The sequence below is a fragment of the Branchiostoma belcheri genome, unplaced genomic scaffold (assembly GCF_001625305.1).
Source record: "Branchiostoma belcheri isolate BF01 breed outbred unplaced genomic scaffold, Haploidv18h27 scaffold25, whole genome shotgun sequence".
NCBI lineage: Eukaryota > Metazoa > Chordata > Leptocardii > Amphioxiformes > Branchiostomatidae > Branchiostoma > Branchiostoma belcheri.
In genome coordinates, this window is record NW_017803854.1 from 2,409,299 (window position 1) to 2,423,833 (window position 14,535).

Here is a 14,535-nt window from a genome sequence, read left to right on the forward strand (position 1 = left end):
TGAAGAAAAACTAACAGGCAACAGCTTGTAATCTTATGTCTCATAGTCAAGATAAGCCATGTCTGGGCAGAAATATCCCCGTCTGCAATTTTCTGAAGAGTGGTTGGCACAGTTTGTTGGTATAAGTCGAGTGTGGCTCCCCAAATATATGGGTTCCCAGGGTTAGGTAAACCATAGCTGTCTGGGCCAAGGCTAGAGTTGAACAGTTGTTGTCATCTATTTTACCCTTGAAAGATACAGACGATATGAACTTGCTGTGGGCAAAAGAGTTTTTTAAGATGCAAGTGAAGTACGCGATAAGATAGCGAAGTCTGCCATGAAAACAGAAGATGAAAGTAAAATATGGTAGGTAAACCTCTTGTCGATAGCTAACTGATTGAAAGAACAGACAAGAGGACTCGTTGCTAATCCTATGGCTGTACCTGACCATAAGGTGTGTGTTACCGTCCTCCCACATGTGAGGAAGCATAAACATGTCCAGGGTAGAGCGTGATCCATGGGTCCCCTTGAACTCCTGTGTGCAGAGAAAGATAACACAAGAGCTGACAGTATCGTCTTCAATTGTACAGTTGTCTAAACCACCTATAAACACTAAGTTGAGAAGACTGTCTCTATACCAGCTATGTGAAAACAAGAGTAAGGAGTCATTATAGTAATTACCTTCGCCAAGAAGGTTATGTTTTCAGAGGCGTTCGTGTATGTGTGTGTGTGTGTGTGTGTGTGTAAACACGATAACTTGAGAAGGCTTAAATGGACTGACTTGATATTTGGTAGTTGGGTAGGTCTTGATGAGACCTCAAAATGATTAGATTTTGGGCCCCCTGGCGGCTTGTCATGGTACTGCAGCAGAACTTCCGGTTTTGATATCTCATGATACAGACAAGCTAGGGTAACCAAATTTGGATGGTAGATAGCTCTTGTGCTGGGGATAAAGTGACATGAGTTTGAGCCCCCTAGTTGCTTGCTTTAGAACTGCAGGGGGATTTAAAGGACAAATGTTTAAAAGAGGATAACTCAAGAACCGATTGATGGATCATCGTGAATTTTGGTATGTAGGTAGCTTAAGTGATGCTTGACATAATGAGATTACAATTATGCAAATATGAATGTAATTTGCATAATTAATGAGGAAATTCTCTAAATCAGCTGCATTCCATTATTGGAAGTCCAAGCTTGTAACATATGTTATTAAGAACGAGAGAAACACAGGCAGATATCGATTATGCAAATGAAGACTTAATTTGCATAATTAATGAGAAAATGTTATAATTGCATGGTGGTAACTGCCTGGAATTTCATACTTGGGGTGTTTGAAAGTTAAGTGAAGGTGAGCATAATTGAACATAACTTACTCAAATAAGGACCACATTTGCATAATTTATGAGGAAATGCTATGATGGCATTCTTTGTTAAGATAAGACTGTCTTTTGGTGTAGAATATGATCAACAGATATAATTCATGCAATTGAGGATCCTATTTGCATAATCAGGGGGATTAATATATAATTTCTTATTCATAAAGGCTAACTTCATTTGGCGAAGGTATGAGATCGTGGAACTCTAGTTTATACTTCAAACGCAAGGATAATCAGTGTCGTATTTTCCAAGAAAAATTTATCGCAGACCCTTGTGGTATATTTTGTGGACCAGCCCTTAAAAGTTGGATTTATTCACCCAAGTGTCTCTGTGGGGTAGCGTTTTACCTTAGAGCCAAGCTGAGGGGCAAAGATGCATACCAGACTTTAATATAACGGAGATTAGCATGCCATTCTCTCGCTCCAGCCCTAAGCTTAGTGAGCAAGTGGTAGGAGAAACGTCGTAGTAAATCGTTTCCATGTTACCCTCTCGTATAAGTGTGGCTTGCTCTACGGCGACACAAAAGTATTAAGGCGTGAATACTTGGGGGAAACTGTCGATTACGCCTGACCAATTATCTTTTATAACAACGCAATCTTGGAACTTGAAGTCCTTTGACAAGGAAAATAAATATGTTTGGTTTAAGCGAGCCATTGTTGTTGAGATGCTTACCACATACATGTTTCTTGAGCCAGGTATATCTTTCTGCCTTGTACGGCTTTTAGCTTTATGTTTGTTACTGTTTTGTCAGAAAAAAATGTTGTGATAGGGTGTTTGTGACTTGGAAAGACTGGGGTTGAGAGTAACAGTTTAAACACAAACTTTGTCCCAAGGCATGCATGGCTCATTAACTGGGGTTAGCCATTGTGTGTATTACTATTAGGCTCTGACCTTCCCGGCCGGCACAATAGACTGTACGACTCGGTCCGCAAACACGCGTCTAATTAATGATCCTACAGAACGTCGGCGGTCTCGATAAGAAGGCCGGGTCGTGACGTAAACACCCTTTGTTACGCTCGGTTGCCATCCGCCTGGAAATTGGTTGCTATAATTTGGGAGCGAACTTTGTTTTCTGCGGTTGTTCAACCTTAAGAGATTTCATGTCATTAGCAGGTGATGGAATGGTCTTTCCCACCTGGATGTGGCTTTTTTTTCCTTTATTCATACTAATATTCATATAGTCTCAAGTGATGCTTGATAGGTGAGCAGATGAGTGGGACAACATTGCTACACTGTTACACCGATACAGGTACATGTACATGGAGACATGGACATTAACATCAAGTCCAAAACTAAGTTAACTTAACAAGTCTTGAAAAAGTTCTTAAAGCTCCGTGGGATTACTTCATTCCTACATGTGATAACTACATTTGTGGCTTACGCAATCAGGAACTACGACTAAAAATGTTATCGTCATGATGTTTTCTCTCATGTGTACACATACACATTGTCTTAGGGTGGCTGCTTTCTATTCTAACCACCCCTGTCTCCCAATGGTGTAGCCCAAAAGTTGTGGCCTGTAGCCCAGGGAGGATACCATATCAGTAGTGCAGCCATGCTTCAAATTCCTGATAGGGAAAATTGAAGGGAACTGTTGATTGCTATGGTTCCAGTTCGCTTCAGAAATGGAGCAGAGATTTTTTTTCGCTGGGTTAATTGGAAGTGAATTGAAACAGCGAGAAGGAATGTCAATTGACCAGCTTCTTTCCATCTGGACAAATCATCTGACCGAGGAGATAGTTTAAGTAGTTTAAAGAGGTGGAAAAAATGTGCTTTTTGTTTTCTTGTTGTGATCTATGAATTCGGTTGCATCAACAAAAACTTAACTTAAAATAAAGTTAAAACATTTTGAATCAAGAACAAAATAGGTGTTTCAGTTACATTTATAAAAAGTACATTGATTACAAATTCGTGTGACCAATTATAATTAATTATATCATTTCTAAGAGTTCTGACTGTGCTATGATAAGATTTATAAAAGTGCTTTAGACTATATATGTTCGAGAAATATCATATACGCCCATACTTCTCCGCTAACAAACACTTGAGGTCCAAAAAAAGACAGAAGTACCAATTTGCTTGCACAAAATATGTAGTATTGGCAGAAGTGTGTGTGTGGATGGGGAGGTGTTTGTTGTGGGGCACTTGACATGGTTTCAGCCTGGCCAGCTAAATCGATTCCACAGCCAACAATGCCACTTTGTTGAACCTTCTTATTTTATGGATCAACTCTTTACAATTATTGATTTTGATGTTAGGGACTCTGACGATTTTTTTCTTTGTGCACGACAAGGAATACAAGAGGCACTTAGTTTATCAAATGGCTTTCAGAAATGCATCTTTTTATAATTATGTAGGTTTTATTTATGTTACTATAGGAGAGTCGTAAGGTTCTTTGTTACAGTGTTTGATAACAGGATATAGGAGTACAAGTGTTATGTACGAGAGGCCTGCTTTTCCAAAATGGAGGAGGGAGGGGAAAATGATGTCATTTGTTTACTGTTGGTATTTTTGTGCGAATCTTCCACATTTGCCGATGTTTGTGTGCCGTGGGGGCCGGTGTGTTTACCCACACATGGCTGTGTTCGGCCATTTTTCTCCGGCCGGGTGACACAAGTGGCCATCATGGGCATTTGGCACGTGGATGCCAGGCAGTCTGAACACACAGGGAGGGGGGGACTGCAAGCACAACTCGAAAAACATGGCATATTTTCACCCCCGTGCGAATGCGCGATTTACTTAAGCACCCCAGTGCAAAGGAAAACATGGTAGTGGTGGTTTGGGCGCAGGTTGTTTACTGAGAAACCGCTCTTGAGTAGCATGAGGGGGAGAAAAGACAATATGGTATTTTCAGTCGTGTGTGGTTTTTATGTCTGCCATTTATATCTGCTGCAAATGAGCCATATGGCTCAAACTTAAATGTACAACAAAACTAAGAAGAAATAGTTTTTAATGTATATTTTTACTGATATTTTTATCAGCTAGCTACTCTTTGCCCTTTCACCCTATAACCTTTGAAAATGCACCTGCTTGGTTGATGTGTTATTTCTGAATTTTATGACTAGATATCTTTAACATTTACTGTCATATTAAGTTTCATACATATTTTGCGACCTTAATAAATATTGACATGTTTTTCTTAATGCATTTGTTTTCTTTTTTCTTTATCACAGGACCACCTCGACTTTCAGAACGAGTTATCACGCACCAAACTGTACGATTAGGACGGAATATCAAACTGCCGTGCCCGGTGGAGGGCGACCCCCCTCCCCTCACCATGTGGACAAAAGACCTGAAAACGATACACAGTGGCTGGACGAGATTTAAAGTTCTACGCCAGGGACTGAAGATAAAAAACGCGGAGGCGCACGATGCCGGACATTACACGTGTAAAGCCACCAACGGCTTCGGCAGCATCAACGTCAACTACTCTCTCAACGTCATAGGTGAGTGAACTCAACAAATGTTTCCTGTCAGAAAGTAGCTTAGTCATAAGGCTGTCGGAATATCAGTTCAGATGATTTGTTCTTGAACTGAATTATTGAAATGAGCCTGCCAGCAATCCTTGCAAGGTCTTGGAATAGTGTAACATCTTACAACAGCCAAGGATGTCTCGAATTCTTCCTGATAAATTTCAAGTCAGGGGTTGTGTTGGATATGGCTGACAGTGACATAGGATGTGGACTAGAGAGAGAGACCCTCTAGCTTTGGGGGGGGAGTGGGGTTGTGCTGCTGCACATTTCTTCACACTGACACGACAAATTCACAACATAATTAGAATTTCACACAAGTTGCCCAGCTCAGTCATGTCAGTGCCTGGGTGATTTACTCCCGACCCCTGACCTGTCAGATTGGGGTCACCAATCCCATGAAACTTATCCCCTCAAATATGGTGGGCTTCAAACAGGGCGTGTAGTCATCCCCTCCCAAAAATACAGCCCCGAGCAGATCGGGTGTTGGTCCAGCAACCTGGTCGTCCTGGTAACCACGTTAAAGACTGTCAGCTGCCACAGGCTGATCCCAGGGCCTGTCATCGAGTCTCACCGGGCTGCCAAAAGTGGGCACGGGACAAAACTGTAGAGGAGTGTGGTGGTAGTAGTAGACAAGGGGAGGCGCTGGCTTGGTAACCACGTTAAAGACTGTCAGCTGCCACGGCCTGATCCCAGGGCCTGTCATCGAGTCTCACCGGGCTGCCAAAAGTGGGCACAGGACAAAACTAGAGGAGTGTGGTGGTAGTAGTAGACAAGGGGAGGCGCTGGCATCCCGAAATTTGTGCCCGGGATTAGGATTCACAGCGGGGAAGATGTGCAGCGGTGGATTTCCTGGGTGGGATAACGTAGGAGGTGCCCATACAGTGTACGTAAGACAGGGATGCCCACAGGGCAGTTATCTGCGACGAGAAGTGAGATAATATTTAGATGATATAATCGTGGGATGTCATATCGTATCGGAGCGTGATGGATGGCACGGCAGAGGGAACAGCTGATACATACAGTGTACATAACATTCAGTACACCACAGGTCAATCATAGGAGAAGCATGACAGGCAACAGACATATTAAGAAATGTAGAAATCTTTAGGTAAAAAGAGTAAAAATCTTTGGTAAAAAGAGTAAAAAATTTTGGTAAAAAGATTGATTTGTGTGATTATGTAAAACATGAATGGATGACAGCTAGGACATAGACATATCAAGAAATGAAGCATTAGTCAGATCTATGTAGAATAGAACAATCAAAGCATTCAGAACACTATTGATCATTGAGAGGGTATATATAGTGAGTCAGATTGTAGGAGTGACTGAATTACAAAACATTCAGAACACTACAGGTCATTCATAGAGTCAAGACAGGCAACAAACACATCAAGAAATAAAGGAACTACCAAATCTATGTAGAACATCTTTGGTAGGTATTGACGATTGACCAATGTGAGTCAGATTGTAGACGTGACAGAATTATTTATTCAGGTCTATTTATTATTTGTATTGACAACATACCAAGATGTTAGTACATACAAAGATACAAGAAAACATTCAGGAAATCATATTATGCTCAAAACATCCTCCAAAAACAGGTCAATTTCTGCAATGTTTAACTTAGGGCTGTGGCTAGGATGTGAGATGCAGCAACCGACCATATGAAGAAGACCCTGTGCTCAGTGGATGCCGACACAGCGATTTGCGGTTGGCACAGAACTCCAGAGCGACCATATGAAGAAGACCCTGTGCTCTATGGATGCTGTTGTTGGACAGTTTTATGACCTCTTCACTCCAGTGTGAATTTCCCGGCCCATTGTCTCCCTGCTGTTTACTGTCAACATGTCGTTTTCCAGAGGCTGATCATGCCCCTACAGATACGGCCCTCTCCCGCCATTGTGAGACAGCTGTAAATCGTCCACAGACTGTTTATTAGTATATTACTCTCCTGGTTTCTGAAAAACAGGCAGTCTAGAGACAGGTGTCCTAAACACACAGAACTATCTTAGCCAATCAGCTAAGAGTGCAGGTAAACAGGTTAGCTATTAGGTGATTCCTTCTAGTAATCTAAAGCATAAGATGGTTTACTGATGAATTCCTATAGCAACTTTACCACAGCTGTATGTAGAAACCAGATTATACTTAGCAGGTTTTGTTCTGCAAATGATTTATACTCAGACTGGTAAAGTGCAATAGCTGTTTTATCTTCAGTCAGAAGCCTTGAGGGTATGACATTCTAGAAGTGCTTGTAGTTACTTTTTGTTGCTACGAACAGGTGCAGGTTTTGGGGAAACGGTGGCTGCTTCCAAATTCTTGTCCTTCCTTTGCGGATGATTGGCCTATCACAGAATCACTCAGTGGCAATCAGTGGCTGTTTCCTAACTCTGGTTTACGCCTTGTAGACTGATTTGGTAGACGGTTATCACAGCTATATACTTGAGTATGAGCCTAGTCATACCGGATGGAGCACATTCTCTGATTTGGTAGACGGTTATCACGGCTATATACTTGAGTATGGGCCTAGTCATACCGGATGGGGCACATTCTTGTGGGTGGTAGTACCGGGGTCTGTATGTGTTGGGCTCCCTCAAGAGATTCATACATACAACATGTTAAAATGGCAACTTAAAGAATAAAAAAAACGAATACAGTCCATAATGCTGAGAGGTATGGCGCATGGTGCTTTGAAGAGTATTGATGCTGTGTTCTACTTACGATCACGGCAACGTTAGAATGTACAGAAAAGATTAACCCGTTGTGTACGTGTGTGTACGCTTGTGATTTTGCCCCATAATGCCATGAGATGGGCCCCCTGCGACAGGCCGTCCACAGCTCTTTGATGTGCGGTAGTATTGCAGGCAGAATCCAAATTGAGGGATAAATAACACTTGCTCCTTTAGGGGCAAGACAGGATCTGTTTGGCCGTTGGCTGTGGGCCAGGTTGGCTGAGCTGGCCACTCTTGTCCTACCTCATTGTCTATATGCCCCTGGGCTGGCTAGGCTAGCACATGTCTCTGTTACACTGGCTCTTGTCCTGCCTCATTGTCTATAAATCTGACATAGTGTATGGTGAACACATGTCTCTGTTGGCAGTAGGTGTTGTAGAGAAGCTAAGATTACCCCTGAAACGTTTTCTACGGGTAGTAAGGAGTATACTTGTGTTCAGTGTAGTGCAGAAGTAAATGTCTCGAGAGGAAAATTGTGCAGCTGTAGTACAGTCACTGTTAATTGCTCTAGCCATTTTCCGTTTCATAAAGGACAGCCTGTTGATGGTACAGGATTCAATCAGTCACTGTTAATTGCTCTACCCATTATATAAATCATAAAGGTCAGGATGTTGATGAACACATCCTTTCACAAAGTGCCTGTGAACCCGAAAGGGGTTCCTCTCAACTTCCGATGTTTATTTGTTTGAAGAAGCTCCGTCTAACGTTTGTATGGGGGTCAAAATCCCCTGGAACAACCTCGGGTTCCTTTACCTGTCCAGAGAGAGGTATATAGACTGCAGGAGAAAGCACCAATGGAGCCACATCTTGGTTCGCGGGGACGTTTGTGTGTTTGTTTTGGACCGGAGTCCCTTTCCCTGTAATCCGCTGCTGTCTGCGGCTTGCACATTGTTTACTCATACTTATTGATGAGTTGTTGAAGTGGAACCGGTATCTCTTGGCAGCAACTCACGGATTTATGTTGTGGAAATACTGGGGATTATTGATTGTTTGTTGAAGTGTTTGGTCTACTTCAGACATGGAGTATAGATAAAAGATGTACAGGGGAGCAGAGGTTTGTGTCTACAGGGCTTCTGCACTTGTGTTGGTAATATTTATGGAGTGGGAGTAAGATGTACAGGGTAGCAGAGGTTTGTGTCTACAGGGCTTCTTTAGGAGTGGTGTTTATATCTATGCAAAGCAAATAATACATTCTAGTCTACCAGAAAACATGAGTCTTATGCAAAGAGTATATGTCAGTAAATGTCTTTCTGGTGTGCACAATACTATTATTGCAGATATTCGCATAATTTAAGATGAATATCATCGTCTGTCGTCGTTTTGCTGGTGCGTACAATTCTATTATTGCCGATTTTTTCGCATAATTTAAGATGAATATCAGTAACGTCGTAAAAGTGCATCAAACGGCTTCCTTGTGCTCAGGAGTATGCCTCACACTTTGATCTGAACAGAACCGGCGTCATTAATACCTTTATTCAAGATACACCTGTAACCACCTGAATTCAGTTAGTTTCCCAGTGATTAGGCGTCATTAATCCCTTTATTCAAGCTGCTACGGTAACTTCTCCGGCTTTGGAATGATTAACTCGATAGCGTCCGCGTTGCCATGCCGACAAGCTGCTAAGCACCTTTCTCCGGCCTGAATCTGATTAACTCGATTCTCCTAATGTTTTACCGGGACGGCCGCGTAACACAGTTTTCCTGCGCCTGAATCGGCCCTGCAAATTAGATCAAATGAAATCACGCTGTTTTCCCTGAGTGCGTTTTTGGCCAAAAAAGTGTATTAAGTAACACAGTGACTGGACTGTTTGTTTCAGATATCATTATTCCAATATCAGGAATTCTATACTCTAAGGGGTTTGCACTCATAGATTACAAACACCTTTTACGTGACCTTAGCTCAGACCTCAGCAAATTTGATAATGCCTGCAACTTCAAGTGATTTATGTCAGAGGACCCACACTCTGAAGTTGACCTCTCCCGGTAGATTAATGGCTCTTTCAATGGCCATAAAAGCTAAGGAGTGTGTTGTGTGTGGACATTTTCCAGACATCGAATTTATGAACCTTTGCCCATAAAAGCTAAGGAGTGTGTTGTGTGGACAGGAAGGCGACATCGAATTTATGAACCTTTGCCAGATGTTCACATTTGAAGGACTGCAATCCCTGGAAGGCAAATAATTTGATATATCGCCTATGATAAGGAAATTCATGGAGAGGTAAGGAGATAGTACACAGCCTTAATTTGATATACAGTTGATATTGAGCAGCGATGTCTTCACGAATGTCCTCAAGAAAATTTCAGAAATGTTTGAAGATCGATCCTTGAAATTCGTTGAATCAAATTTGACACGATGAATTATTCGGTATTGTTCGAAGATTGATCGTTGAATCAAATATGAGTCAACAGATTAGTCGGCATGTGCCAAGAAGGGTGAAACAAACATAGTATGTCTTGTGTTACTGGTAATACAACCTTGTATGGGGGCCCTCAGTTCCATCCAGACCTTTATCCACGCAGGTGTGAGATGTGTCCATATCTGGAGGCCCTCAGTTCAATCAAATTTTACAAGATAAATAATCAGTGAAGTCCAGGGCCTGGCCTGTGTCACCAGGGCTGATACAGGCCAGGTGTTGCTGTTTGGCTTGCTCCACAGGAATGCCTGTCTGCTGGGATAAATACAGGCCAGGTGTTACTGTTTGGATTGGAGATGTCAAAATAAGAAGGCCTGGTCCTGCTAGGGATGATGTAGTTATATTACACACATCAGTAAACCATAACTGAAATCTTGCAGGTTACTCTCTGAGCCTGAACTAGCGATGAGCGAAGCTGAAATCTGGCAGGTTACTGAAGGACTTAAGTTATGCTGATGACATTATATTAAATGATCAGAAGGATTCTGTCATGTATGTATGTTCTGTAAGTTATAGTTTATGATCAGCCCCATTCTGTCAGGTACTGTTCTTCTTGACATTGACCACTACAAGCCTGTTCTAGGTCGTAAGACTTGTCGTATAGCCTGGTGTGATCACAGATATCCTTGACATCAAGTTTCATGTTGCTGGGTAGTAGTTTGGTTTTTCATAGATTTGACATCAAGTTTCATGTTGCTGGGTATGTAAATTTTAATGGTTCCTGGGAGGAAAGGAGGTGATACAAACTGGGTTTAGGCCAGGAGTTTATCTGGAGGGAGTTTTCCTAGGTGTTGTCTGTTACATTTCGCTAACGTCTTCCACATGGATTTGAACTGGATAGCCTGAGTCTTCCCTTTGAAGTGGTAAAGTGAGGATAGGGTTATGTGGGCTGGTGTCAAGATAAGGAAGGATTGCAGAATCCCTGTCAGTTACTCAGAACCAGGTGCAAATGGGCAGGAGAAACAAGAAACTCTGGCTGCCCTCTTCAACTTAGTTTCACCTCAGGAGAATAAAAACGATTTCTGAGGGCTTGGGAGTGATTTCTGAGGGGGTGACATAATTTTTGAGGGGGTGGGGGTGATTTCTTATCAACCACCTGAACTTTGACTTAATTCGGATCCACATTTAGCTTTAGCATTTAGCTTAGCTATTCTTCCAGTGGTCCATTACCTGAACTGCAAGCAATCTTTGCAGATGTGCAGTAGACAAGGATCCATTACCAGGTCTTAAATAATTGACAGCAGATGTGCAGTAGTCTGCACAGGCTGTGGAAGTCATTGCTAGTCCCAGTTAACTTGTGTGTGTGTCTGTGTGTGACAGTTCTCAAGACTCCCCTCCCCCTCTTAGTACAGGACTTTTAGGAAATGTCACCAGATACCTGTCACATAGACTTTGTCCAGGCAGGGTTCTTAGGAAATGTCACCAGATACCTGTCACTTTGACTTTGTCCAGTGGAGTTGACTTCTTCAGATTTGACAGTTGAGATAGCTTGAACCCAACCTAACAGTGGCCGAAATGGATGCCTTCAAAGTATCTTCACACTCCTTAGGCTCTGCCTCTGCTATAAATTCTCCAGATTTCAAGGACCCCTAAGAGCTTTCAGGTCTTTAAAACTTCTGGAACGCCAGTCATATATCTTCACGATTGGTACTCATTTTACTTTATCACCCCCTCTCTCTGTGTTCCATCCACGTGTTGTTTTTCTCAACATGCCCAGTCAGTAACTTTGAGTTCTGTCCATGCATCCTTTATTGACACTGGCAGTGTCAGTCAAGCATAAGTCTGTGTCCACATCCTTTATTGACTCTGGCAGTTGTGAACAAGCATAAGTCTGTGTCTGTATCAGGCTGAAAGATCAGATCTGGCAGCAGATCTAAAAGGAGAGACTTGGAAAACAAAACACTTCTGTCAGCCCCCTGTCAGGCACAGATTTAGTGCCCTCCCCCAAGCAGTCAACAGCCAACCAGAGCTCCTTCCTGAAAGTCCCACAAGTCTTATAAATCAACAGCCAACAAGAACACTTGGGGAGATGTCTGACATTTCAATTATAAGAAATTCTGTGGACCACTTCATTACAATTTTCGGACATTTCAATAATAAGAATAAGCAGCATACTAGTTTATGGGTGCAGTGCCTAGACAAATGTCAAGGTGTACAGCAGTCAAAGCTGGGTGCTCAAAAGTGCTAGAATTTAAGCCCTGACTTGAAGCCTTCACTCCAAGAGTCATTCCACCAAGGAAAACTGCTGTCCAAAACAATTACGTGAAGGTCCAAGGTACACTAGTGTGAAATTTTGACAGCTCAAGTTGGAACTCTCCAACCTAATCTTGCGACTGTATAGAAAATACACGAGTTTGTGGACAGCTGCCTCTAGGCTGCATTGTTTCTGCTGATTTATCCCTCTCGTGTCTGACTTGAATACAAAGTTCTTCAGGAAAAGACAAATATATATGGCTCCTTGTGACAGAGGAGTAGCCCTGTGGTACCTGGGCTGTATATATCGTGCGACAAGTTAATTAATTCTGGTCATACTTGGACATTCTTGACCCTTGGCCTCTGTCAGATCGCGTGTTGGACTTTGGCCTTGACAAGAAGGGAAGAAAGTCGAGACTGATTTGCTGGGAATCCTTTGGACATGGAAATTAGATGGTTGCAATGTAGGCTTTGGAAACACCAAATTTGAAAGCTTAAAAATGTGCAGGTAAAATTGGAGCTGTGCAGGTATTTCTGATTTCTACCTGAACCTAACCTGCAGTGGTGTATGTACTGGTTAGTGCAGGTAAAATTGGATCTGTGCAGGTGTTTCTGATGACTATTTGCACCTAATACCTGGTCCACGTATTGGGTTTATATACATACGTAATACTCCCTTACATCTGGTTGAACAATAACTTAGTTGACTGCATATAATCATTAAACTGGGTCACAAGAGGTCCTGTCTTTTGTGATAACCACAGTCTCCTGTATGAGCTAATAACATTGTCAACACTTGTCAATAACGCAACCATAAGAACAGTAAACTGCGGTCTCTTTTTCTGTGGGATAAGAGGGGGAACAAAGTGTTGGTTGTCTGATGTTCTCACCAGAAACTTTTTGGTGGGGAGGGGCAGTGTTCTAGCCAGCCTGGAATTTTTCCCTATCATTGGTCAACTTTGTTCTTATTGAGTAATGTTGACAATTCTATGGGGGGGATGTCCCCCCCCCCACCCTCAAACATGTAGAAATTTTTACACTCTGAAATGCTATTTCCTAGCTTAGTTTAATGATATCTCTTTTCATATCTTTACACACTGATTTTTGTACATCAAAGATTATGGATTAGGCAAAATCTCTGTCTGTCATGAGCAGAAAAATTCTGTCAAATGTCGGAAAGGCGGAGGCTGGCTAGAACACTGGGGGTACTGACTGGATGTCCCTGACATCCGTACAGACCCGTGAAGGTTTGCTGACTATCGCCCGGCAGGCACCTGCCAGTCTTAGTTTGATCTGTATAAACTTGCCTGGTCTGTCCTGGTTTGGACAGTCACAACACTGTAAACTCTGGGAGACCACCCAGTAAACCACAGATATACAGAGTACTCAGGATATCTGCTGTAATCTTCCAGAGACAATTTTGTTCTGAAGTGTCCCAATTTACCATCTTACAAGATGTAGCTATCACAGTTGTAATCATGAATCGAAGATCTCTAGAAAGGTTGGAACTCAAGTCATCATAAAATGTTGGAACTCAAGGCATTAAGATTTAAGTTGTTCTTTGATTGGATGGAAGCCACAATCAAAGAGTTTTTTTATAGGAGGCTCAAAACATTTGTTAATAGTGTATGTATGGATTTCTAAGAATGTGAGAAAGTGTGTTTTGACGAAATTGGAAGGGAAAACCTCGACTTCAAAGTTGTTTTTTTGTGGATGGGACCACACCCATGTCATGGGAAGGTTTCTCGAGTGCTTCAGGGCTGAGTAAAAGTGGAATCCTGTTTGTATTTTCACCTCGCGTCTCACGACCAGTTTACATAGTCTGTACGGTGGGCTGTCTCGACTCGTCTTGAAAGGGAGCGGTGGTTGTATGTTTTCATAGCAGGTAGCTAGATTTTTCCTTGACACCTTACAAGATGTTCTTTTTATAAAAGGCCAGGCTGGTACAATGAGTAGACAGTTGTTTACTGGGTCCTGTAGGAAGAAATCCATCTGGTAGTTGGTGTAAGAAAATACTTCACTTCATTCTGCTGTTGCATGCAGCATTGTGGGCCGCTTGCCTTCCTGTGCATAAACCAGCTTTGTCTTACCAGGTTCTCAAAATGCGCACTCGGAGTTCGGCACTGCTGCACTTATTTCATTGTTGTAACTGAACCGAAGCCGAGGTACCCCGGCTTTTCAGACAGGAGTCATTTATGTCCGCCATGGTTGATACAGAATACAATGGGTCCGGTCCTATTACCAGCATCACCTGAGATGTGCGCAACTACCCTTCCACACTCCCTGCAAAAATTTCGTCTTGTCTTTCCTGTCGTGTACAGGGGGGCGCGATCACGTTTCTTCCGCCCCGTGAATGCGCGCATTCAGCGT

General features: G+C 42.4%; 1 protein-coding gene across 2 annotated transcripts in view; it reads left to right on the forward strand.

Annotated features, from left to right (window-relative positions):
• The window catches only part of LOC109471459 (fibroblast growth factor receptor-like 1), a 45,664-nt gene that overhangs the window by 17,693 nt on the left and 13,436 nt on the right, over positions 1–14,535 (forward strand). For both annotated transcript variants that reach the window (XM_019770785.1, XM_019770784.1), the window contains exon 3: positions 4,530–4,802. In XM_019770785.1, the coding sequence (XP_019626344.1) occupies positions 4,530–4,802 (273 nt within the window). The remainder of the gene's footprint in view (positions 1–4,529; positions 4,803–14,535) is intronic.